Genomic DNA, 25,361 nt, shown 5'->3' on the forward strand with positions numbered 1-25,361 from the left:
TTAAATTGCTCAACATTTCAATGCCATTGAATGGTTTCACACCCTCCCATGATAACATGGTATTTTGCTGTTGCAATGCATATAATGCGTAGGCCTACACCAGGTAATATTTACTTAACCTAAGTTGGTGGGTTGTGGAAGTGGGGAGTTAGTGTGTTTTTTGTAAAAAAATAAATCATCACATATGCACTCAAACCCCGCAACCTCCAAGGCCTTTTCATACAAAATACATAAAACAAAAACAACAAACATGCCGACATATAGGTCTACTGTTGGCCTGTGTGTACATTAAAACATACTTATTTTATGATGAATAGCCTACAACAAATTCTAGCCTTATCTTTTAGCATTCTAATCTTAGTAGCTGTTGATATTGATTTAATTGGTTTCTACATAACCATAGACATTGCAGATAGCTTAAATATATGTACTTTACAGCCACTGGTGATCAGACGGAAACGTAAGTCAGATCTGTTATCTCTCAGCCTTCGCAGACTCCGTGATCACGGATGTCATGCGATGCATTCTGTATTCTCGAAGACAGCGAAAGACTTGCCTGCCCATGTGACTACTGCCTCAAGGTTAACCTGTTACTATGGAGACAAGTCCACCAATGAAAATTCAGCAGACGGTTGCGATGTTGACTGCAAGCTTTTTGTTTTAAGGGTGACCTATTTTTTCTACAGCTACTCAGACCCACTATTCACACACGCGCGCGCGCGCACACACACACAAATATGGATATTCGTATACACAAAGAGCATGCATACAAACAAGACGAAAATTTCCGCGACGGAATTTGAATAATTAGGTCAAACTTAAATGTGACAACTGAGCAAAAAAAAAGCTTCAATATTATGACATGTAGGCCTATGTGCATTATTTAGCCTGTGAAAATAATTGGTTAAGTCGTTCGTTACAATTTTGGTTATTTTGGGCAAACTACAACAACGAACACTCATTCTAACATTTACGATCTGTGTTCATAAAGCTACAGTTAGCCTTTAAAGCAATACGATTTCATCTGTAACAGCATCCATTGTCTTGTACTTTGTAAAAACAGATTTCAGAGCTGCCTAATGTTACCTTAAGAATCGTATCTTTGGTGTAGAGGGAGCATCAGAAAGACTGCTGTGTGTTTGATTTAAGGCTTTGATCATATTGTTGGATTGTTGGGAAGACATCTGTTTATGCTGTGTTGTGGCCTGAAAAAGTTAGTTGTTAGTGCAACTACTTTCAGTAGCAATTTGGTTTTAAGGCACATGTAGGATGGATTAAAAAGTGAAACTATGAAAGAGGTCTTTTTTTTAAGTGCCACTTTATTACAAAAGTATAAACTTGACTGACATTTTCATGAATAGTAATCTTGATATAAAACATTACAATCTTTTGCACTTAGCACTTAATTACACGTTTCGAGTACAAGACCCTGTAGTCTGAATAGCAAACACACAACATTAGCTGCCACATTAAACTTAGATGGGCTTTCAAAGAACACACCATAGCTTAAATGGCTCCAAAATTAACAAACAAAACATCAAAATTCACATTGTAGCTGTTTTGCCGTTTTTGTAACCAGACAAAGTCATTCCAAAAACACAATCAAACATAATAGTAAAAGATAGATTTCTTGACACCAATTATATATTTATTATTCTTTCTCTTTTGTAACGTACATACACATTGCATCAACATACAGAATAATCACATTGTGTGCTGGGGATATTTGGTCAAATAAATTCCTCTTTAGTGTCCAAGTTCAGAAGATACTCTCCTCAACAACAACAACTATACCTTAGTATTGTCTTTTGCTCACATCATTGTCTTGTTGTTTATTTGTTCCATATTTTTCCAAAAGACATCACTGACAGAGAGAGAGAGAGAGAGAGAGAAAGAGAGAGATAGAGAGAGAACGAGAGAGTGAGAGACAGAAAAAAGAATGTTCATCATTATAGCAATAAGACAAAGGTTGCTACTGTAGTGGTTCTCAGGTTAACCAGCTTCCACGGCTGCAGCAGGGTGTGACCCAGTATGACCACACAGCAGGTTGATTGGTTCACTGTGTTGATACTGAGGATGGAGCAGGAAGAGAAGTGTGGCCAGCCTCAACCTGTCTGACCCAAGCAGTTCTGATAGTCTCGTGTTAACAAGCCACAGATGTGGGCGGAGAGGAACCTGACTCCACTCACAGCCACAGTGACCAAACATGTGCTGAATCTACTTAACATAGTTCTCTCAAAGAGATACAAAGCAACGCTAAAATAACTAAACAGTCAACAACAGTAAAAAAAGAAACCATTCAATATAGTTATCACGTGACGGTGCTTGATTTTTTTGTTCGATTTTCTTTCTTTTTTTAGCATGCAAGTTTTAGCAGGCAAAGTGCAGAAACAGGATAGACAAATTAAAACACTTCATTTACAGACGGCAGTGGAGACAGTTTTGTAGTCCATGTAATATGAAACATAATATGAAAAAGGGTAAAATATCTGGCCTCTTTTCACAAATATGAATATGGTCAAAATTATTTCTAAATATTTTTGGAGGAATGCGAAATGTGTGCAATTTTGTAATGATACTCTCATTTTACTCTTGGTCCCTGAGCTTTCAAGTATTCTGATTAATATTTATCTTCGTTAGATTATCATTTCAATTCCTTCCAGATTCTCATCTTGACCAACTACAGGGAAGGTCTGCCACACCCAGACTAAGTGCTACCAAAGGAGTGAACACAATACTGTGCTACTTCCTAATTGGGGTCCAGGTTAGACAAGGACAATGTGTACCCACTACAATAGGGGAATAATTTAGGCTTTTCCCTTAAATTGTGCTATACACATCATTAAAATAGAAGTGCTACGATGATCATACAGAAACAACTTCTGTAATAGTGTTGTGCTCTTTTTTGTTTTGTTTACTACCTTTGGATTCATTTGAAGGTATAGATTGCACCCAGGGACTTCTGTAACCCAGGTCATCGAGCCAACTCGATTGCCCTAAGGCCTCTGTAGGCTCTGAAAGGCAGGATGTCATGACTCAAATGTAAACAGTATGCGTGAGTGAGCATGAGAGGCTTCTCCACCTGCTCTCCCTGTGCTGTTCTTTGTGCGGGGATGAGGTGTCATAGCACAGGTCAGCCTTAAAGCCCTGTGACGTACATCTCCATGCCGTCGTTGAAGGTGAAGATGGTGGTGGTACTGGAGGTGGTGGAGCCTTGCTTCAGGTCCCCAATGCTCTCATAGAGGTTCTCCCCTGGCAGCAGAAGGGCTTTGGCGGGTAGGTGTTGTAACTTGGGGGTCTGCTGCGTAGGTGGTGGTGGCGGAGGCTGCTGCTGCTGCAAGGGCTGCTGGGATTTCTTCCTCCGGGGCCGCAGTGTGGCACAGGTGTTGGGGGGCCTCTCTCGCTTCCAGCCGCCACCTCCATCCATGGCCTCATAGGCCGCATCGCATTCCTCCGTCCCTATGGACTCATAACAGTGGTCATCCAATATGCCGGGGGGTCCTCCAACTGCTTTTCCCTCCAATGGGGCCCATGTCTGGGGCTTGACCACCACACTGAACCCCCCATCTCGCTCCCGGTCGCCACGCCCCAAGGTCCGGAAGCCACTGTTGGCTGGGGGAGACCCAGGCACAGTTCTCTTCTTCTTACCCGGCTTGCACACCTTGGAGTACATCTCTGCAACCTGCAGGCCAACAGGACCACACTCAGTACAAATAAATCAGATATGAACGTACAGACTCTACACACACAAAGAGACATACACATATAGTTTGTGCATTGTAAACAGCAACAAAGAGCTGTCGTTCCATCCCGACTCACCGCAGCTGTGGATGGCTGTATGATATTCTCTCCACTGTGAGGACTCAGAGGGCCTAAAGGCTTGTTTTGGAGCACGGTGATGTCATCATCTTCTGGAGGCTTCCAGATGTACTGCTCGCCATTACCCATAAATACTGCTTCCTGTCAGCCAATCAGAAAAGCGAGGAATTTGTCACTAAATGTTATAATAAGTATTCTGCCAATCACACATGCACTTTCAGAACTGTTCATTAACAATTCCAGCACACACAGCACAGCTCCACCCACAACCCCATCTGCATCATTAATGAAGCTGTTGAGACGGTGTAGTGCTTCAGATACCTCAGACTAACCCCGGACAATAAACTGAGCTTTGAACAGCACACTACTGACATCCACAGACGCTCCCAACAAAGATTTTCCGCCATCTGCAAACTCAAAGCGCTTTCTGTTGTCCCCCACCTTCTGTTGTGGCTTACATGTTCCCCCAGTTTCTTCAACATGTTAACTGCCTCCAATAGGAACCAACTCCAAAACGGTTTGGCCAGATCATCATTTCATGCAGAGCAAGTACCATTGAACATGACCCCAGGCACCCCCCTCAACCCATTATTCACACGGCCTCCATCAGGTCGCAGACACAGATCCCTGGCATGGAAACAGGCACGTTATGACATGAGTTGTGTTCCTTCTGACTGCCATAGCGTCATTAAACAAAACACCATGGTAACCAGCAGATGAACATATGCTATATATATATATATATATATATATACAGTGCCCTCCAAAAGTATTGGAACAGTGAGGCCAATTCCTTTATTTTTGCTGTAGACTGAAAACATTTGGGCTTGACATCAAACGATGAATGTGAAACCAGAGATCAACGTTTCAGCTTTTATTTCCAGGTATTTACATCAGGATCTGATGCACAAATTAGAAAATATCACCTTTTTGTTCGAACCCACCCATTTGTCACGTGAGCAAAAGTATTGGAACATATGACTGACAGGTGTGTTTTGTTGCCCAGGTGTGTCCTATTACATACATTATTCAATCAATAAATACCACTGAATGTCTACACTCAGGTTCAGATTGGGTAAGATAGGTTTTGTCTATGCAGACTGTATTCAGAGGTGAAAACAACATGAAAACCGGAGCGCTGTCTTTGGGTGAAAAACAAGCAATTGTGAGTCTTAGAGAAGATGGAAAATCAATCAGAGCCATTGCAGAAACATTGGCCATAGCCAGTACAACCATTTGGAATGTCCTGAAGAAGAAGAAAACTACTGGTGTACTAAGTAACAGACGTCGAACAGGTAGACCAAGGAAAACATCAGCAGTTGATGACAGAAACATTGTGAGAGCTGTAAAGAAAGACCCTAAAACAACTGTTAGTGAGATCAGCAACAACCTCCAGATGGCAGGAGTGAAGGTATCACTATCTACTGTTCGCAGAAGACTTCATGAACAAAAGTACAAGGGCTACACCAGAAGATGCAAACCACTCATTAGCAAGAAGAATAGGAAGGCCAGGCTGGAATTTGCCAAAAAGTACAGAGATGAACCTCAAAAATTCTGGGACAAAGTTTTATGGACTGATGAGACAAAGATTAACTTTTACCAAAGTGATGGAAAGGCTAAAGTTTGGAGAAAGAAAGGAACTGCTCATGATCCCAAACACACAAGCTCATCTGTGAAACACGGTGGAGGTAATGTCATGGCTTGGGCTTGCATGGCTTCTTCTAGGACGGGCTCATTAATCTTCATTGAGGATGTAACACATGATGGCAGCAGCAAAATGAACTCGGAAGTCTACAGAAACATTTTGTCTGCCAATTTAAGGAAAGATGCAACCAAACTGATTGGCAGAGCCTTCATCATGCAGCAAGATAACGACCCAAAACACACTGCCAAAACAACAAAGGAGTTCATCAGGGGCAAGAAATGGAAGGTATTAGACTGGCCAAGTCAATCTCCAGACTTAAACCCTATAGAGCATGCATTTTACCTGCTTAAGAGGAGACTGAAGGGAGGAACCCCACAAAACAAACAACAACTGAAAGAGGCTGCAGTAAAAGCCTGGGAAAGCATCAAAAAGGAAGAATGCAAAGGTTTGGTGACGTCAATGGGTCACAGACTTGCTGCAGTTATTGAAAGCAAAGGATTTGCAACTAAATATTAAGTCTTATTCACTTAAATATGTTTTAAGTATATCTGTTCCAATACTTTTGCTCACATGACAAATGGGTGGATTCAAACAAAATGTGATATTTTCTTAGTTGTGCATCAGATCCTGATGTAAATACCTGGAAATAAAAGCTGAAACGTTGATCTCTGGTCTCACGTTCATTATTTGATGTCAAGCCCAAATGTTTTCAGTCTACAGCAAAAATAAAGGAATTCGCCTCACTGTTCCAATACTTTTGGAGGGCACTGTATATATATACAGTAAGTATTCATATTCATGTGCATCCCTTCTTGCTTCAACATCCTTGCAGATGGGAATATGAGGTATTGATCAAGTATCAAGGTGGTTTATGCAAAGACAATTTGCATAATATTGAGACACATGGAATATTTGACATTTAAAAAATACTGCATTTCCCAACAGCTTTGAAAAGTGCATATTTGTTGACATTATATTGAAATTTGCTGAATGAATGATGCAGCTTGCTGTGCGTTCGGCAGTACTATAAGCAGCATTGTCTATGCACTACTAAAGTGTATTTCAATGAATTGCGTCATCCATACACCATCCACCAAGACTGAGCAGCACTGCTGAGAGAACAGAACAGAAATCTATACCGTGAACACTAATGTATACTCTCTGCATGCACACATGCAGACACAGCACAACACAAAACACACACAGGGAAGTTGTGTGCAAACATGTATATATGTGCACTCAATCAATCATTGTTTATCATTTTCACACTGTATATTTGGGTCACTAACCTTAGGGAAACTGGGAAGATTGAAAGCCTCCATGTTCTTACGGGGCATCTTCTGGCTATGAGGGTGTGGCGGTGGAGGAGCAGGGTGTGATGGCGGGGCGTGGCGTGGGGGTGGAGCCGGTGGCTCCCCCATATCCGTCCCGCTATCCCTCTTCTGGGGGGCTTTGTCTGCCTTGCGCAGCTTCCGGACACAGGCGTACTCTGCTGCCTCCTGGGTGTGGGGTGGAGCCATCACCTGGGCCACTGGCTCCTGCTCAGGAAGCCCCCCTTCCACCCCATCCCCATCTAGGTCAGGGGGTGCTGGGGTGTTGGCAGGGACAGCCGGGGGGGCTGGAGTGTCCGTCTGCCCAGCCCTGCCAACCATGGCGTACAGGGTATCGTCAGTCCCACGTTTGGGAGAGGAGCGGTGCCCCACCTCGGAGTAGGTGTGCTCCCCTTCCTCTCCAGTGCCCGAGGGGATCTGGGGCAGCTGGCGGCCCTGGGAGCGCAGGTCTGAGTTGGACCTGCGGCTGGGCAGCAGAAGAAGATCCATACTGGCTGGACGATTCTTTTTAGAAGCCTCTGTAAAGCACACGGACATCATAGTCAATTAGAAACAAGCTCCTTGACAGCTCACAACATCTGGTATCAACAGGGGGCATGCGAATGAGGACGTTGTCTGGGAGGGGAAGAAGATCTTTTTTCTTTTTTGTTTGAAGATTTTAGAACCCCAACAACTAAATGTTGAACTCACTCTTGCCATTGCAGTTTAGCTTGTTCATCTCAGTGTCCGACTTGCTGATGGAGCGCAGCTTGGACTGCCTGAGTATACCCTGAGAACACACAGAACAGCCATGAGGGGGGGGGGGTCTCTATGGTCCACAGATACGTACATGTTAAAGTATCATGCCAGTGATACAGTAGGGGGCTGCAGTAAGGATTTGCAGACTAATGCTCACCATGTCCATCAACCTGTGTTTGCCACCCTCGCCGGAAACATTATGAGCCTTCCCTTTCCTAAATAAAGATATCAATTACAGTATGTTAAACCTTGTCTGTGTGTTTGTGTGTGAGTATGTGTGTTTAGGGGTGTCATCTTTGGGGGGGGCTCTCACCTCTGGCAGCCCACACAGAGCACCACGATCAGGATAGTGACAACGAAGGCTGAGGCAGCAGCGATAGCGCCCAGCAGCAGGACCTTGCCGTAGGGAGGAGCAGTGATGTTCAGCCCGTCCTGCATGGAGGCCATGTGGGAGCGCTGACGCTCGCTTTCTCACACACACACACTCACACCCTTACACACACTCACACCCTTACACACATGCACACAGGGAAGCGCCACAGTCTCCCTGGGATCTACCAAAGAGAGGAGGGAGGGAGTACAGGTTGCTTGATACTGTGCTCATCTGATCTTTTTACAGAAGCGCATTGAACAGCGAGTCGGCAGAACTGGGGCAAACAAACAGACAAGGAACATGTTACGACTTCGTATAAAGGAATAGAGGTATTGCTATTCACCAATGCCAACACAAGTGTAAATGAACTCAACACAGGCCACAAGGAACGAGGCCAAGCCAAAGACTCCCACTGAGATAGGACACACAAACTTGTCACAAAATATCAAAGTGCTGTTTGTTGGTGCTGCACAACAAACAGCAGAACCATGTATCACAGCAGATGACAATATATTTCCCTTTATGAGGTCAATCGTTTCTTTGCCTAGCACCTGATTAGACAGTATTTCTTTTTTCAACCAACCCAGGCAAACCTCCAGTCTCTCCACCCCTCATTGGCTCAGTCCTCTCTCCTGCCTTCCATGTTTTCCTCTCCACTGACTGTTCTGTTTCTCACCCGCATCTGTCTCCCCTCCCCAGCTTCTGAGGGTTTGAGGGGATTCTTGAACTTTTTATCACTCTGGCAGGTTCACACACATCAGGTAGCTCACCTGTATCCTGCATCCAGCAGATGAACCACAAAATAACTTTGTAGGCCGAGGATATGGAAGGAGAACAAAAATATCTCATATTGACAGCAGGTATCTGGTGACAGATCAGAGTACACTGTGGGTCTGCATGCTTCACAGACACACACACACACACACACAGTTACTGACAAACATAACAAGATGAGCAGCTGAGATTCATCCCTGTTGTAGGGCTGTTTTGGCAGCCCCTTTGTCACTGGTCACCCAGACACTCGTCTGGGACAGTCGTTGATTTACATGAATGCTAAAATGACAATCACACCTTAATGACACACCTCTGGAGAGGTGGTCTCAACAGTTGAAGAGGAAGATGGACAGAGGGAGACTCTGAAATTATCATTAAAAGTTGTGTTCTTGAAAATAAGGTTCTAAACAGCTTTTAATGTCATGTTTGATATGCTTTTGTTTCTTATTTCATGTATTACATGCTTGTAATAATTTTAATACTGTAACATGTACATATTCAGGGTTTACAGAGTTTGTGCCTACAGCAGACCAACATGTGTTTAACATATTCCCTTGTCTTGCAAGGTCACCACTTGGTCTACTGCAGCCTGGATTAATGATCCAATTTGAATTTGTATGCGTTAGACAACTTTTCAGTCATGTGACCGGCGTCCCCATTTTTGTCAGGTTTGGGTGTATATAGGAAGAAGTTTTTACCAAACACTTCGAGTTTTGTTTTACGATACAGCTCCGGTGCGTTTGACACCCAGCCTTACACTGTGTTACTGTAATTGTGATCTGTCCAATGCTTTAATACATCTTGCACAACAGCATAAATATGAAAATGATTGCTGAGTCACAGCAAAGTGTTGTCAGTCTGGGGTGAAACAGACAAGGAAGTATAATTGTTTTACAGTCTGATGTGAAACAGAGGATATCTATATCCAGAGAGAATAGAGGGAATCCTTCAGTTTTACACTATCAAGCGAAGAGCAAGTGTGCTATGACAACTGGGGTTATGAGTGATGTCCTGACATCATCCACTCCCATTCAGAACAGATGAGGCTCTGAATGATCAACCACCAAATGGAAATAAGGGCTTCCAAACAGAGATCCTTCTTTGCCAACAGCTACTGTACATTGTCCTACTTGTCTTTAACGGATATGTACATCTGTTTATGTTTCTAGGACAAAATAATATATATACTTACATAGATTTTTGTACAGCATCAAGTGCCTTTATCACAATTCAGTGGATTTTTTCAACCTATGTGCCAATTTGGTACGTGCTAACATGGATGGTATTATAGCTCATTAGCATACTTGTGTGGTAATCCAAAATGGCTGAAGCAGCTCAAATAAATCAGCCTAGTATTGCCATTTGGTGATCTGTAGAATCCTATGAGAGAATATTTGATACATTGTACAACCAGGTGGAAGAGGATTCATTCATTCTCATGCCTCCAAAAATCTTAAGTGCAGTTGCCTAGACCAAGTACAAAAACATGCAGTGCTTTCCTTGACACCAGAAGTTTCTATATTATGATTAATATTACTTCCAGTAACGCCAACAAACAGACAATTTATAGCATGGCACAACAGTAGGGGGTTTAGGGAAAAAGAAGGAATGTCAATGTTTCTAATCAAATATTCAAATGTTCTTGGCTTGCTGTCTGTTCCTCTACAATCTCATTATATTTCATGGCCATGTCTATAACATTGACACCTTGGAGGTTTAAACCTATGCTGAATATTAATTTCATTTACAATGTTGACCAATGTATGTCTTTCTATATTTGATTAGTTTCTAATTGGAACAAAGAAGAAGAAATAGAGTGTCAGGAGCATGGTGAAGGAGAGAGAAGCAGGGGGTGGAAGGGTGAAACAAAAAGAGAGAGACAGCCAGGCACATCAGTCTGTGCGTGGGTGTCCTGTGGCAGGTGTTTGAAGAAGCTAAAAGAAAGCTGATGATGAGAAGAGCTTGTCATATTTTAACAACTAGGTTTCCCTGCCTTACTCTCCTGTCTCAGTCTGTCCACTTCCCCACCCATTCTTCTCTCTCACACACGGTTTCAGTAGCTCTCTCCCTCTCTCTCTCTATCCCCCTGCCTCCCCCTGCGGTGCTCAGGCAGAGTGACGCCTCAGCACTGCAGTGTAATCTCTGGCCCTGGAGCAGCTTTCTCCGAGCCAACCAATTGGACGTAGTTCTCAGAGCAGAGCAGTGAAATGGCCCACCACCAGCAGCTTGCCTGCTAAACAAAAGCCCTCTCCCAAGCCATGGACCACGTCCCCCCGTCTACGGCACTCACAACACTGAGCCCTTGAACCAGAACAGTCAGATGAAATATGTTCCTCCGCATGTCCCTGTTTGTAGATGCATGGCCTGTTGTTGTCCTACCTGTACAGCCCAGGGGAAGCTTGAGTCAGGTCAGGGGGTGAGAAGAGAAGTAACAAACTGGATCATTAGCCATCAACACCATCCAAATTATTCTGTCTCTATTCTCTCAAATCTAGGTGTCCAGTGCCCCCCCCAAAATTTCTCTCTCCTCAGTTAGGGCACTTTACTTATTTAGCTTGCAAGAAAAAAAGTTGTTATTCAAGGTCCACTGCTTTGGGTTGACAGACTAAAGGTCATGCACCTGTTGCCCCTGCTCAATATATATGGTATTGTTATCAGATAATAGGACAACCCATTTAGACATTTTAGCAGACGCTCTATTCCAGAGCGACTTACAGTACCCAATAGTAATAGTAATGTTATAATCACACACTCTTCAGAGGAAAGGGCAAGTTGATGTCTTCACCGTTTGGTTCTCATCATGTCACATGAGTAATTGTGGTTAGAATTAAGCATTTATAATCATTCTCAACCAAAACATTTTGAATCTCCCATCCACAGTATGCATGGCAGTAGCCTATATCTGATAGCTTCCTGATTAACCAATACAGATCTGAAGCACATCACTCCCAGTGAGTCACTATGGCCACATAGACATAATTGTTGTTAGGCAGCATCGATGTAGAGTATTGGGAGGGCAAGACCAACAACGTCTTTGGTGTGTGAAAAATCGCATGATTATGTGAATTGGTAAAAAAATGTGGTAACATTCATGTGTATTTGCATGTCTAATTTATTCATCCACAGGTACTATGAATAGGCTAATTATGAGACTAGCTCAGCCCATTGCGTGACAGTCTTGTAAGTCTCTTTCATTGAACTCCAATTGGGTTGCCTGTGCTCTCACTGGTGCTAACATCGAAAGCCAAATCACTGATCACTGTTCACTTGACAGTAGTGTTAACCCAACCCAAATTCTACATTTATATTCTGCGAATAAACCCACGCCAGGGCGCTGCATCGAGAGGGGTTGTTATATTTCCTCTTCAACCCCTTCATTGAGAAATCAATCATACGGTATTTGTGGTTTAATGATTCGCTCCCATGCTACCACGTCGCGGTTAAAACGGGCTTTCCCATCTCTTCAGTGAGAAAGAACCCTGACATCTCAAACGGCGACGATTCTGTACACAACAGGTTATAAAAACACAGAGCAGACCCAGTGATAGCAGCTGACAGGCAAACCTGGGTGTGAACAGAGGGATAGAGATGAAAGTCGAATGTGACATGCCCAGGTAGCGATATTAACCACGAATGCCATTTTATCTGTGCAAATAAGCTTCAAATTGATGCCGTGTTCTCCCACCATCACTTAGAAACGCATGTCAGATAAAGAGCAGTTGATCTTTATTTTTGATGGTTCTTCCGTGATCATCAAGGCATTTCTGAATCATTTGAAGATCAAAGCGAAATGTATGCGTGCAGCGTTGAGTCCCTGAGGTCAGGTTGCAACGCACACGACAAAGCCAGTCCCCCACACCACCTTTTAAGAGGGAGGGGAGGGGGCAAACCATTAATGATATGGGTCTAATGTTAATTATCCTTAATGATTCACACAGTCGACTCAAATACAAGGTGATATCAGTTACATTTCATCTGAAGGCGTCTCTTTGAATGTTCCACACATGAAATAACAATCAAGTCCTCTGATGAACTGGTTAACAACGCAATCACAAAAGGCAATGCAGTAACTGGAAATCCTGCACACGTGTCTGTAATAATCGTATGGCTATCAGATTTAACGGTGGTGGGTCTGTGAACACAAAGAATCGAGCTGTGAAAACTGCTGGAGCACCAAATATATATACCTACCATGCATTATTAGGCTTATCTTGATGTACATTGAACTAAATATAAATGCACTTATGGGAAGAGATGGGTATTTCCCAGGCTGACAGCGACATTTGGGCAGACCATTGCGTTACTTACTCAGTTCAAAGATTCTGGAGGCGCGACGGCGCGCAGCATCTACTCTGGTCGGTTTCTTCAATTTCTGCTTCCACTCGGACCATGCACTCTCCGCAAGCATAATCAATCAAAGTCAATTGCTTGGGTCTCGTTCTCATGTGAAAACATAAATGCAGCATTGCATTTGGCATTCTACGACGCCCCCAATCCCTCACGCGCCTTGTTGTCTCCCTTTCCGAAAAGAAAAGCAAGCACACAAACGACTATGTTCCGCCCAATGTTATGTCGAACCGATAGTCTCCTCCACAGTTTTTAAGCCCCCTCCATCCCTATAGCCTGCTCTCAATTCCTCGGCACGGCTGTGGTTCCATGTGACGGAGAGAACTGGAGACCCCCAATTATGATTGTCTTTTGCGTCTAGCGTCATCATTCGGAAGGGCTGAGAAGTGTCGGGGATTGAATGAATGGAGTTTAAATAAAATGCCTCATGGTTTGTTGTAGCCACATTTCTGCTGTGCAGTTTGTTTGTATGGATACAAACAAATGTGGGGGTGAGATTCCTAAAATATTTGGTTAACGAATCTCCAATCGATGGGATGGGGACATTCAATGTACATGGAACAATAGCCCTTAGCATACAAGGTTACGCCATAACCCATAAAACCATAATATTATGATTCCTTTAGGCCTGCATTGGTCGATTGAGCTTTTAAATGATCTAAGTTGTCTAAGATCATTGTCTTGTGGTCGTGGATATGTCAAGCGATGACGACCCATGAGGCTTCACATTGGTACCATTCTCCCTCATAGATGCGAACTTATCTGCTTCGTCCAGTTGTCTAACTCCACCTACCGGATTTTTTTCACTAGTGCAGAGGGTAGGCTATCAGTCCCCCACCTATGGAGCATCAGGGAGTAGGCCTATTCTCCTTCAATCCTGCCTCTACCCTCCCCCTCCTCGCTTCACATGGGTAGCCTACGACGTGTTTTTCTTCTCAGTCCATCTTGCAGGGTCTCGCTATACAGATCGTCCTCGTTTACGCATTTGAAAATGGGACTTAAAAATTTTCCTTTTTGAAATTGAAATGTATTTTTACCAGTTTGCAACTCCGATTCACGTCTTGGACTGACTCATATACAGAGAAAATGGGGTGCTGTTCTGGTCGCTGTATGCTGATCTTCCTCTGTACTCTCCAGTTGGTGAGATAATTTTCCTCTCATGATGCTCCCACGTTCAAAACAAAAACAAAACAAAAAAAACACCTGCAAAGCCATGTTACCATTATCTTATTTTTCAGGCATAACTTTGGTATTATGCTGTTGAGAAACGATTTCATGTGCACACAGTATTTCTTTAGATTATTTTCCTTTTGTTGATAGTCTACTCAATTATTATCTTTCTATGGAAAAATAAATACTATTTAGTTACTGGCCAGTAATTGTTTATTCTCGTTATTAATACTGCTTTACCACATTATTTCATTGTTAAATGACCAATGTTTTGTTTAATCCTTTTCAGTTCTCTGACCACTCCTACTTAGGTCAACTCTAAAACGTTTTTTTTTTAATTCAGTTGAGGTTCAATAGAGAAACAGACAACCCCCACTCTAAAAGGTTGCTGCCACTTTGTCTCCTCTCTTTCTTCCCACCCTGCCCCCCCCCCCCCCCCCCCCCCCCCCCCATCTGACTGATTGGGAGGCAACCTCATAGGACAGGGCTCATAACCCTGGTCTGCCTCTGAAACATGCTTTGTCCCCCATGGCTCAGTAACCTTGACAACTTGGTTGAAAATCAGTACTATGCTTTGTGGGATAGACAGGAGGAAGATGGTTGTCTAACAGGTTGCAACTGCTTCAGATCATGAGTTGAGAGAAAAGAGGAAAAACAAAGCGGACTTCTTCATACATTGATGCATGCATACTAATTTGTTACCCATTTGATATAATTTACTCTCTCCTCCTCTCCTGTTGACTTTTTCAGATAACTGCTCTGGAGAGGCAGGTGTTTGACTTCCTCGGGTACCAGTGGTTGCCCATCATGATCAACTTCCTGCAGATAATCATGGTTATCTTAGGTCTCTTTGGTACTATCCAGTACAGACCACGCTATGTTGTCCTGGTGAGTGGCGTTGTCATGTCAGACTCAACAAGATTACTATATTTCTCCATCACTGATGTAAATATCAACATTTGTTCGCTCTTTGTTACAAATTATTTGATGAACTTGATAAGTCAGCCTTCACATAACTTCTCGTCTGATGTCCTCACCTCCTCAGTACCTGCTCTGGACATTGTTTTGGGTGGCTTGGAATGTCTTTGTCAGTTGTCTGTACCTGGACCTGGGAGGGCTTTCAAAGGTAATGGCCCTGTGTGTGTCTAATAATTAGAGACCTGCTTCTAACTGCTATGTGCTCTCCAATGTATGTTCCTGTAACTCCTCTTCACAAACTCACCATTCGATTGTCTTGCAACCACAAGAACACAGTAGAGATACCCCATGGCTCTGTTGGTTACTGGTCTTTACAATTCAATAATCATATTAATGTTGTAACCATTCTTGTGGATGAGCTGTTCTTCCAATAACACTTTGGACCTGTTCTGTATTTTGTTGTTTAAACTGCAATTTATTTCCTCCCCACAACCATAATTTTTTTTTTGAGAATAGAATAGTTGCAGTACCCTAAGAAAATATTGGTAAAGCAGCTATTGAATATATTCACTCCTTCTCTCTGTACCAAATAAAACACACTATTACTGCCTTTGACACAACGTATTGATAATGGTTGTGGTGTGTCATTTCAGGACAGTGATATTCTGTCTCTTGGGGTGTCCCCACATCACTCTTGGTGGAAAGGAAACGGGCCAAGTTGTGAGCGCAGAGACCTCCCTGCCACAGGGTGGCAGAGTCTGGAAAACCCGGAGCTCGTCACGGCTCTAGGTTGCTGGCTAGAATACCAATACATAGAGGTCCTCCACTGCATTGTACAGCTTCTCATATCTGTGAGTTCACTCACAAACACACACAATACAAATGTTACATGCACACTTTCCTACATTTGCTCAGATGACTCATTTCTGGTCATTGCAACCCAATGTGTTGTATATAATAATGTAAATTCTCATTCATTGAAATGAATTATTTTGCCTACTTCTGTTCTGTATTGCATCCGTGGATGGCAAATGTTTTAAATAGAGGCCAATGTGATTTGTAACTGGTATTTGTGTTTACAGCTCCTGGGATTTGTCTACGCTTGCTATGTAGTCAGCACTTTCACAGAAGAAGAAGACAGCTGTATGTATATTGTACAATATTCTGTCAACACATAAACACACAGTAACAGACAGACTCCCAGGACAGAGGGACCGGATCCAAGTGCAGGTTTTATTAGGCGTCGTCAGGCAAGCAGAGGTCACACAGATAAATCAGAGACAGGGAGGAGATCCGAAAGGGTTAGTCAGGTGACAAGCGCAGATCTGGCTGGGGAGGACTGCTTGACAAATGCAAGGGCAAGCTCAGGTTCCACGAGACAGGCAAGTTTGGGATCATAGCGTCCTGGTATAATCCAGGGAGAGCAGAGACAAGGTCGTGGGCAAAAACAAGGTCGGTATTACAAAGTATCAAGGTCAGAATTGCTCAGAATGGTCAACACGAGATTAACAAGACTTTGCTAGGTAGTGACTGGTAGTACTGGAGCCAGGGGAGTGGACTGATTACTCTAACAGTGTGCAGGTGTGAGAGAGGGATTGCCCTCTCAGTACTCCAGTGACTGTGTTCTGTGGCTGGGAGGCCTGATTGTCACACACATTAGCGCAGATAAAAATACATACTGTAGTATTCAGGCCCACCAATACAGTGCATGCCTCACTAAACCGTTTTATTTATTGCGCTGAGTTTAACATTTTTCCATTGAAAACTTTATTCATCCAAATTAATTTTGTTTTGTTATTCTTGCAGTTAATTTCATTGGTGAATTCCACCTTCCTTCAAAACCATCTCAGTTGATCTTTTAGTTTATAGACTGTAAGTAACATTGTATGCTCAGACACTATTTTATGAATATAATAATACATACAGGCCTATAAAATGGGCCTTGTGTGTGGCTGTGTATAAATATTATTTTATCTCACTCATTTTCCCCTTGTGTTTTTTGTTTGTTTAGACTACAAATAAAGATGGTGATTGCAAGGAACCAGCCAGGAGGGCAAAGAAGGAAGAAGCAGAATAAATACTGGTGCTTGGGATCTAATCTGATCCCAAAAATGTAAACAACGTTCTCTATATCAGCACTCTTACCACATGTTACCACAGCCGGACTGCACTATACTGTGTTGTACATCATTGAGTTGCACTCCTGAAAAAAAACAGTTCTCCTCACATAACTTACTTTTGACATAACTTATATTGTAGGTACATGACACAGAAGTACTGGAATGGATTTGTGCAGAGATCATAGACTGAAATCTGTGCTTTTATTCAGCATCTGTGTGTGTGGTGTGTGTGTGTGTGTGTGTTTGTGTACTCACATGCAAAGGAGTAGTCAACTGTGGGCCTAGCCTATAACTACAACATTTTCTTGAATTGAAAATAGCAAACAGAGGCAAAAAAAAAACCATTCTTCTTACCTTGTGAACATTTCCTTCTCATTATTACCTTGTGACATTTCTAAATGTGTACTGTAGTTTGTTTTTGTGATTTGAGTTTGAGTAGTGAGTTTAAATCAAACTAATTAAGCTTCCCTGTCACCTAGTGTTGGTGATTTTAGTCCTCAAGCTGGTCTATTTTTGTTTGTTTTACTGCTTAGCTAAAAACAACATAACTTGTGAACAAATCATATAGTTCTGAAGAACATATCAATGCACTGTCCTTTCATGAAATGTTGGCAAGCTAATTGCAGCACATCTATTAATAAATAGCATAGTAGGAATCGCCAGGGTATGAGAAATAGAACATGCATTAGACCACAAAAGCAAGGCAAAAGGCCACGGTTTACCTTATTCCAAACACCCGCAAGAAAAAACGACCTCTAGCGGCCAATTGCGCTTAGTTTGCACTAACCTACTCAATGCAGAGTGCACTGATTGCCTTGGCATTGGGCATGAATAAATGCAGATAATGCAGAATATAAAATGGTTAAGACAGCCTCGTTGAATTAATTACAGTTTATAGTCAATACAGTTTGTGCAAGGCTTCCTTTATGGTACGTTATGAAATACCAATTTTCACCCAGCATTGGTTGCCGCGCTGGAGCGTCGTCGCGGAAGCATTAGCGAACAAATCTCACAACGCTGTCGAAGAAACAAGATTACCGCACCCATTGCATTGAACATGAGTGACTTCCGATGTTTTGCCGTCGACGTACCGCGCCTGGTTTGTTGCTGACGTCAATTTCCTACATCAAGACCCCGGATGAACCTGCCATTGGGGGAAGTGAACAGAGCCATCAAAGCACAATAACTGAAATTTTGCCCGTAAAGGGGAATATAACTGCTAGAAACCCTACTGTGCTAATGCCAACAGCGGACTGATTCTATAGTTTCACCAAGATACCACCAGATTGGATTTAAGCTGAGACAAGGGCACTTGCAGCATTGAGCAGTTGAACTCAAGTTGGTGCTGGCAAAAGGTGCTGGTTACTGTAACGTAGCAAGCAAGAGCTCGCAAGCTTAGCGAGGCCAGCTAGCTTGTGCTACAGAAGCTAGTCCTAGCTAGCTACAGGATCCGAAGAAAACGCAGTCTCTTTAGGGAACACGTCTAATCAAGGATCTACAACCAAATCCGGCGGCTTGCTTGATGAATTATGTCTGCCACAAGTATTGACCCTCAGGTAGGTCGGTCTTATTTTGTGAGAAGAATTCCATTCAGTAGTATCAAGCCAGGCCTGCCTTTTTCAGAGAAGGGGGGATGTGCTTCCAATCTATCCAAGCAGATAACTTCAGTGTGTTAGCTTACTAGCTAGCTAGCTAGTAGCTTTTTCTGGCAAGTTTGGTCGCCAAGTTAATGTATGATTTCGTTATTTTAAACGTAGCGAATTAGCTGATCGAAATTGACAACGCTAGGAACATGTTTGTTAGCTGTCTAGCTATCTAGGTAAGCTTTGTGTTTAAAATGACATGCATTAAGTTTCATTCCCCCTTTCACATGTCTATTTGGTCATGAAGACGTCTAAAGGACAAGATGCTAAAGGTAAGGAAAATTGCCTGCATGTTTAGCACTAGGTCTAAAGAATATAATGAACATTTACATGCCTATTTAGCGTTAACTGGTTAGCACTAGCTTATAAGGTCTGGATGGCCAAATCAATTGTTAGGCTACTTAATGGCATTCCTTATATGAGATTTTGTTGCAATGTAATAATATTTCTATTTCTCTAGTTCACGATTACTTGTATTGTGACACCTAAACATTTTTAAACAAGCTAGCATATAATTGAGCTGAATATGTACTAGTGCTTGTAACAAAAATGGACAGGACATTTATTATTATCATGTTATTTTGAGTGTATTGGTATGAAACAGATATGTTCATTTGATATGAATCTTGCTAAATAAACCTATTATCAAACAGTCTTTCCGGTTTCAGTCCAAAACGGCTCCCTCCACCAGAAAGAAACTGTCCATGACAATGACTTTGAGCCATATCTCACTGGCCAATCTAATCAGGTGAGGATTTTTTTGGTCTCCTTCAGTGTCCTTATCTTTCATGGATTTGTTTAAATACTGAGTTCACATTGTGTGCACCAACACCCTGTATTCTCTAATTTCCCTCTTTTTTTTTCTTCGGTAGAACAACAGCTATCAATCCATGACTGACCCCTACTTGTCCAGCTACTATGCTCCCTCGATTGGATTCCCTTACCCTCTCAGTGAGGCTCCATGGTCTACTGGTGGTGACCCTCCTATTCCTTACTTGACGCCCTATGCGCCACTCAGCAATGGAGACCATCACTTCATGCACGACACTGTATTTGGGCAGCCTGGGGGGCTTGGTAGCAGTATATATCCTCATAGGTTTAACTTTTTCCCTGAAAACCCAGCCTTCTCAGCCTGGGGTACTAGTGGGTCTCAAGGCCAGCAGACTCAGAGCTCTGCCTACGGGGGCAGCTATAGCTACCCACCCAGCTCTCTAGGAGGTACACTAGTTCCTGATGGCCAGACAGGATTCCACAGTGACACCCTGAGCAAGGCCCCAGGCATGAACAGTCTAGAGCAGGGGATGCTAGGGTTAAAGATTGGTGGGGATGTGACGGGAAGTGGCTCTGGCATGAAGGGGTTGGGCTCTGTGATTGGTGGTGGTGGAGGAAATGGGGCTGCAGCGGTTGCCACTGGTAATGGAGGGACTCCGATAGGTATGCCTCCTCCGAAGCCTACATCCTGGGCTGCGATTGCCAGCAAACCAGCCAAGCCGCAGCAACTGAAGGCCAAGACAAAACCTGGCATGCCTATGCCTGGGGGAGCCTTGCCACCACCACCCATCAAACACAACATGGACATTGGTACATGGGATAACAAAGGGCCTATAACCAAGGTGGCCCCCCCTCTGCCCCTTCACCACCAACATCAGCACCAGCAGCAGCTCCACTCACATGGTCATCCTCACCTCCCCCATGGACTCCCGCCTCCCCCTCAACAATCCATTCAGTCAGCTCAGTCTCTTGTGCAGCAGATGACCATGCAGGGCCCTCCCCCTCCTCAGTCCTACCAGAACCACACCTCAGCTCCACTGCCTCAGACCCGCTGGGTTGCCCCACGCAACCGAAACCCCGGCTATGGTGGGGGCAGCATGGACAGCAGTGGCTCTTCCAGTGGGGGAGGTGTGGGGAACGGAGGGGGAGGGGGTGTACCTCCAGGATCTGGTCCAGGTGTAGACTCCCACCCTGTGCTGGAGAAGCTGCGAGCTGCCCACAGCTACAACCCCAAGGAGTTTGAGTGGAACCTGAAAAATGGACGTGTGTTCATCATCAAAAGCTACTCTGAGGACGACATCCACCGCTCCATCAAGTACTCCATCTGGTGCAGCACAGAGCACGGCAACAAGCGCCTGGACGGAGCCTTCCGGACCATGAATGGCAAAGGCCCTGTCTACCTGCTGTACAGCGTCAACGGCAGCGGGCACTTCTGTGGCGTGGCGGAGATGCGCTCGCCCGTGGACTACGGCACCAGTGCTGGCGTTTGGGCACAGGACAAGTGGAAGGGCAAGTTTGATGTGGACTGGCTGTTTGTCAAGGATGTGCCTAATAGCCAGCTACGCCACATCCGCTTGGAGAACAATGACAACAAGCCGGTGACCAACTCGCGTGACACCCAGGAGGTCCCTCTGGAGAAGGCCAAGCAGGTGTTGAAGATTATTGCCAGCTACAAACACACCACCTCCATCTTTGATGACTTCTCCCACTATGAGAAGAGGCAAGAGGAGGAGGAGGAGGTGCGCAAGGTGGGTGAAGCGCTCAACCATGTTGAGGTCTTGTAGATTAAACCTAATAGACCTTGTTTTTTTGTTTTCATAATGAAGCAATGTAATGCTTGACTCACTAGGACAGTGTGTCTGACTTCTCACTCTTCTCGCTCATTCTTCCTGTTGACAGAACTTTGAACCAGCGCCTGTCCAGACCCGGTCTCGGCTGGATCAGGTAAAGAACAAGCGTTTTCTTCCCTGAACTGTAATGTAAAAAAAATTCACTAATGTACATTAGTATTGGAAATAATTTCACATACAAAAAGACAAGGGAAGTACAAGTATTAAGGATAAACATATAAAAGAGACCGGAGGTGCTGCAACTGGTTGCTATTTAGCACAGTGCCAGATTTAAATTTACGTTTACAGATTGCAAAAGAAATGTAAGGTTGTGTAGAATTAGATTTTTTTTATTTGAGAGCTCTTATTAGCCAGGTAGCTAATACTAACGATACTTACCAGAGCTCATGTGGATTCTCGAAAGTGCCTATTGGTCAGAAACATCTGCATCCTTGTGACACTCTAATCACGTGCAAAGCATGGTAAATCAAAATAACCTATAAACTAATACATGAGGTTTATTAGAAATATTTTTTGGAACATTAATTTGGCAGTTTTAGCTATGTGCTACTGGAATTATATTAAGCTACTGTGTTAATAATCAGTTTCATGTTAGATGTAGATTGTGATGTGTAGGTTACCACACATTGTCATTTGTCCACAAATTGATTATATAAGAGTTTTTATTGAATCCACAAAACCTATCAAGATGTGTATTCTTTATTTGCATACCAAAGGTCCATTTTGTGTTTTGATATAACTGGGGAGTTCAGCTTAGCTGAAGGAAAAATGTTTTACTTACACACTGTCCTCACATATGTGTGGAGGCCAGATATTTAGCTTGTTTCAAAAACTTTGTCTTGTTTTCTGTCCCACAGGAGCGCCAAAACAGGAGTAAACAGTAGAACACATTTATCCTTGGCTTAATCAACAGTTACACTAGGACGTTTGATTTAAAAGACAGAAGAATATGAAGATACAAACAAGCCCTTTTTTCTATTTAGTCCTGGTGATTCTCTGCCACCGTCAAGACTTGCGCTTTCAGCTCCAGATACCACCCACCTCTTGTGCAGGGATAACAAGCTGATTCCATGTATTACCTAGCCACCACCGCACTGTTTACGTCACATTTTTAATTTTCCGTTCTTTCCATCTTGTAATTTTCTCTCGTCAGACTGGGTTTGTCAAGTCCTCTCCTGCCCCTCTCTACTCTTCAAATTGAATCAGGGTTTGACTGCACCATGGAGGGAAACACATCTGCCACTTTATATCTCAGTACAATCAGGAACAGATGTGTCCTGCCCCTATTTATCCATTGGGGGGCGGTGTTGCCATTTTTCAGAGGTTTAACTGTGCCAACAGGGTTGGAGGATCCAAAAGGCAACGTCGGACTTGGAACTGTGCGATAATAAGACTTCAGTGGTTTATCTATTTTTCATTCAGATCCACAAAATCTATATTTTTGGCTGACTACTGCAGTTCAGAAACCTGCTTTTCTGGAGCCTTAATGTTTTATTTTATAGTTATTGATGACTTCTCAAAAGAACCGCTCTATAACTGACAGTGCTGGAAATATCAGGGATAGTAGGAAGTCACACAGACTCGAGACATTTCAAAGGAGGAAATGCAAAGGCCTCTGGGAAGGAAATAACTGGTGTGTCCTCCACTGCGGAACTCATGATTTGAATCAAAAATTGTACTACTTACGTCCCTCACACCCCTCCACTTTAGGTTCTTTTGATAAATGATGTTCATCATGAAGGGGTTTTGTATGTTACATCGGGAGATTAAAGTTTGTGTACGCAATCCAGTCTGAGAGAATTGTAGCACCCACCATTTTAAATTAATTGTTTTATAATTAGAATGATGTGATGTAACTGCTACATTTGAATGAATTGTTTGTTGCTTCTTTTCTTTGGTAATCACAGTGGTTATTTGTTTGATCACCATCATTCTGTCTTAATCCTTAGTAGGGGGGGTTACTTCTCAAATATGGTTTTGCTATAAATCTATCATGTCCTTCGTAATGCTGAGCTTTAACGTAGGAGTCTATAGTAATGGAGAAAGCCTAAAATGTATAACCTGAAATTAATGTAACTGATTTACTATCAAGAGTAAGAAAAAAAAATCAATAATGAAATATGGTTTCTGTGTGTTTTTTGTTGTTGCTAAATAGTTTGTGTGTCCTAAAATTAAGTCATTTATAAATGTATTGTGAAAGAATCGGGTATACTTGGAAGACAGATACATTTATTGGTGGTCGAACATTAAAATACAGAACACTAATTATAGAATGTGCTGTCTTGCCAACAGCCTGGTTGTGAGTAGTTGGTGGGGTGGGGGGGGGCGGGATGTGTCTCATTCTCACAAAACAACTAGATAGTATTTATCTTTTTAACTCCCTGCTGTCAGAATGGGGAAATGCTTACCCCTACACATCAAACTGGTAACATACAGACCTGTGTGCACTCATCCCCAGAATATTTTGAACGCGATGTCACCTTGTGTGTTGCAGAGCAGTGACACACATTGTCACCTTCTGGATGGTGTGAGTTGACAGAACATACGTAGATCTTATATGCTATGTTTTCATTTTGTTATTTTGAGTTGTATGCTGTGTGTGTGTGTGTAAAGCACTTTAGCCAAATATACCATGCCCCAAAAGGTCAGTGTTTCTAATGAATACCAGTCGGGGGGCGTCTATTGACAAGTGGTTCTTAGCAGGGTAGGGAGTCTGCAGCAGAACTGTTATGACTGACTTATTGTCCAACAGTGTAAGGTTTGACCAATCACATGATCATGTTGACGTAATATAAGCTTCTGCATTTGCCTGAGGTCTGTTCCAGATAGTATGACTGATACACTTTTCACCCATTCTGAAATATTCAAATTTTTGAAAAGCTGTATTTTACTTTTCAGTGGCCAGTGTAGCCGCTATTTAAGAACTGACAATGTTCTATTAAAGGGGACATTAGGACACATTTCAGCATGCCTAAACTGAATGTTGTTCTTTATTGTCTAGTCATCATATACCCCTGTGAGTCTTTTAGGGATACTTAGTCTGTTTATTATTCTAATACACACAACGTTTAAGTCAGTTTGGACTGGTTTTATAATCCCTCTCTCCCTGTCACCACTGAGGCCAGAGCAGTAGATGAAGGTGAGAAGGAAATGAAGCTGGAGGCTACTGAGATGCCTTTACGTTATCTTTGCGGAAAAAGCATGTAATGATTGTGTGGCCTAATAGTACAGGACTCACAACACATGCTGATAAATGTTGATATGTTGCGCAATAAAGGGCCATGAGTATTATGGTTATAATTATAGTAGAGTAGTACAGTGTTAATACAGGAAAGAGACAAATAAAGATTATTTAAAATGTATACACATATGAATTGCAAACAATTTAAATAGACCACTGCTGTTCTGTCAGTGGAAATTAATGGATCACCTTTCCCATTGAGAAGAATTCAAGCCTTAATAAACAGCCCATTAAGTAAACATGGTGTCTTGGTCTTTACTTTCAGTTTTCACTGTTATTTTGAGGACATCCTAAGACCAAAAGGTGTCTGTTTTGTTAATAAATAAAGCTTAGTTTTAGCAACAGTTTAACGCAGTCTTTAACGATTGTACTAACAGCAATTGTTGTAATAACACCAACCATTAAACATTTACAGAATAAAAAAGAGATCCGATGTGCTCTTTTTTGGTATCTGTTATAAATTTAACCAGCTGAAACGAAATGTCAGGTATACACACGAAATGATGAACAACCGACCGGCCAACGCTAAATGTTGGAGTTCGATATCCCCCCCAAAAAGTCCCCAAAACCTTTAAACGCGAAAGTAAATCGTTTATGCCAAACGTTTTACAGTTTTTTTTT

At 42.7% G+C, this 25,361-nt stretch overlaps 3 protein-coding genes across 4 annotated transcripts; 2 read left to right on the forward strand and 1 right to left on the reverse strand.

Annotated features, from left to right (window-relative positions):
* Window positions 1–1,440: 1,440 nt before the first annotated feature.
* Window positions 1,441–13,129, reverse strand: si:dkey-70p6.1 (uncharacterized protein LOC570575 homolog). The gene is made up of 7 exons (XM_047041090.1): window positions 12,989–13,129; window positions 7,847–8,087; window positions 7,691–7,748; window positions 7,486–7,564; window positions 6,754–7,313; window positions 3,820–3,960; window positions 1,441–3,682 (listed from the first exon to the last, which is right to left on the reverse strand). Exons 2-7 carry the CDS (start codon window positions 7,978–7,980, stop codon window positions 3,140–3,142), a joined length of 1,515 nt encoding a protein of 504 aa, XP_046897046.1. The 5' UTR covers window positions 7,981–8,087; window positions 12,989–13,129; the 3' UTR covers window positions 1,441–3,139.
* Window positions 13,130–13,936: 807 nt separating this feature from the next.
* On the forward strand, window positions 13,937–17,587 carry nkain5 (sodium/potassium transporting ATPase interacting 5). The gene is made up of 7 exons (XM_047041164.1): window positions 13,937–14,167; window positions 14,948–15,085; window positions 15,243–15,323; window positions 15,769–15,966; window positions 16,198–16,258; window positions 16,922–16,987; window positions 17,127–17,587. Exons 1-6 carry the CDS (start codon window positions 14,114–14,116, stop codon window positions 16,975–16,977), a joined length of 588 nt encoding a protein of 195 aa, XP_046897120.1. The 5' UTR covers window positions 13,937–14,113; the 3' UTR covers window positions 16,978–16,987; window positions 17,127–17,587.
* A 759-nt stretch (window positions 17,588–18,346) lies between these two features.
* ythdf1 (YTH N(6)-methyladenosine RNA binding protein 1) lies at window positions 18,347–24,974 on the forward strand. 2 transcript variants are annotated; one of them, XM_047041065.1, is made up of 6 exons: window positions 18,347–18,791; window positions 19,126–19,150; window positions 19,532–19,626; window positions 19,751–21,397; window positions 21,549–21,593; window positions 22,357–24,974. In XM_047041065.1, the coding sequence occupies exons 1-6, from the start codon at window positions 18,765–18,767 to the stop codon at window positions 22,381–22,383; spliced, it is 1,866 nt and encodes a 621-aa protein (XP_046897021.1). In that variant the 5' UTR covers window positions 18,347–18,764; the 3' UTR covers window positions 22,384–24,974. The 2 variants fall into 2 exon arrangements, with proteins under 2 accessions (XP_046897021.1, XP_046897022.1); XM_047041066.1 differs by having other exon boundaries at window positions 19,547–19,626.
* Window positions 24,975–25,361: the final 387 nt, after the last annotated feature.

The sequence above is a fragment of the Hypomesus transpacificus genome, chromosome 18, assembly GCF_021917145.1.
Source record: "Hypomesus transpacificus isolate Combined female chromosome 18, fHypTra1, whole genome shotgun sequence".
Classification (NCBI taxonomy): Eukaryota; Metazoa; Chordata; class Actinopteri; order Osmeriformes; family Osmeridae; genus Hypomesus; species Hypomesus transpacificus.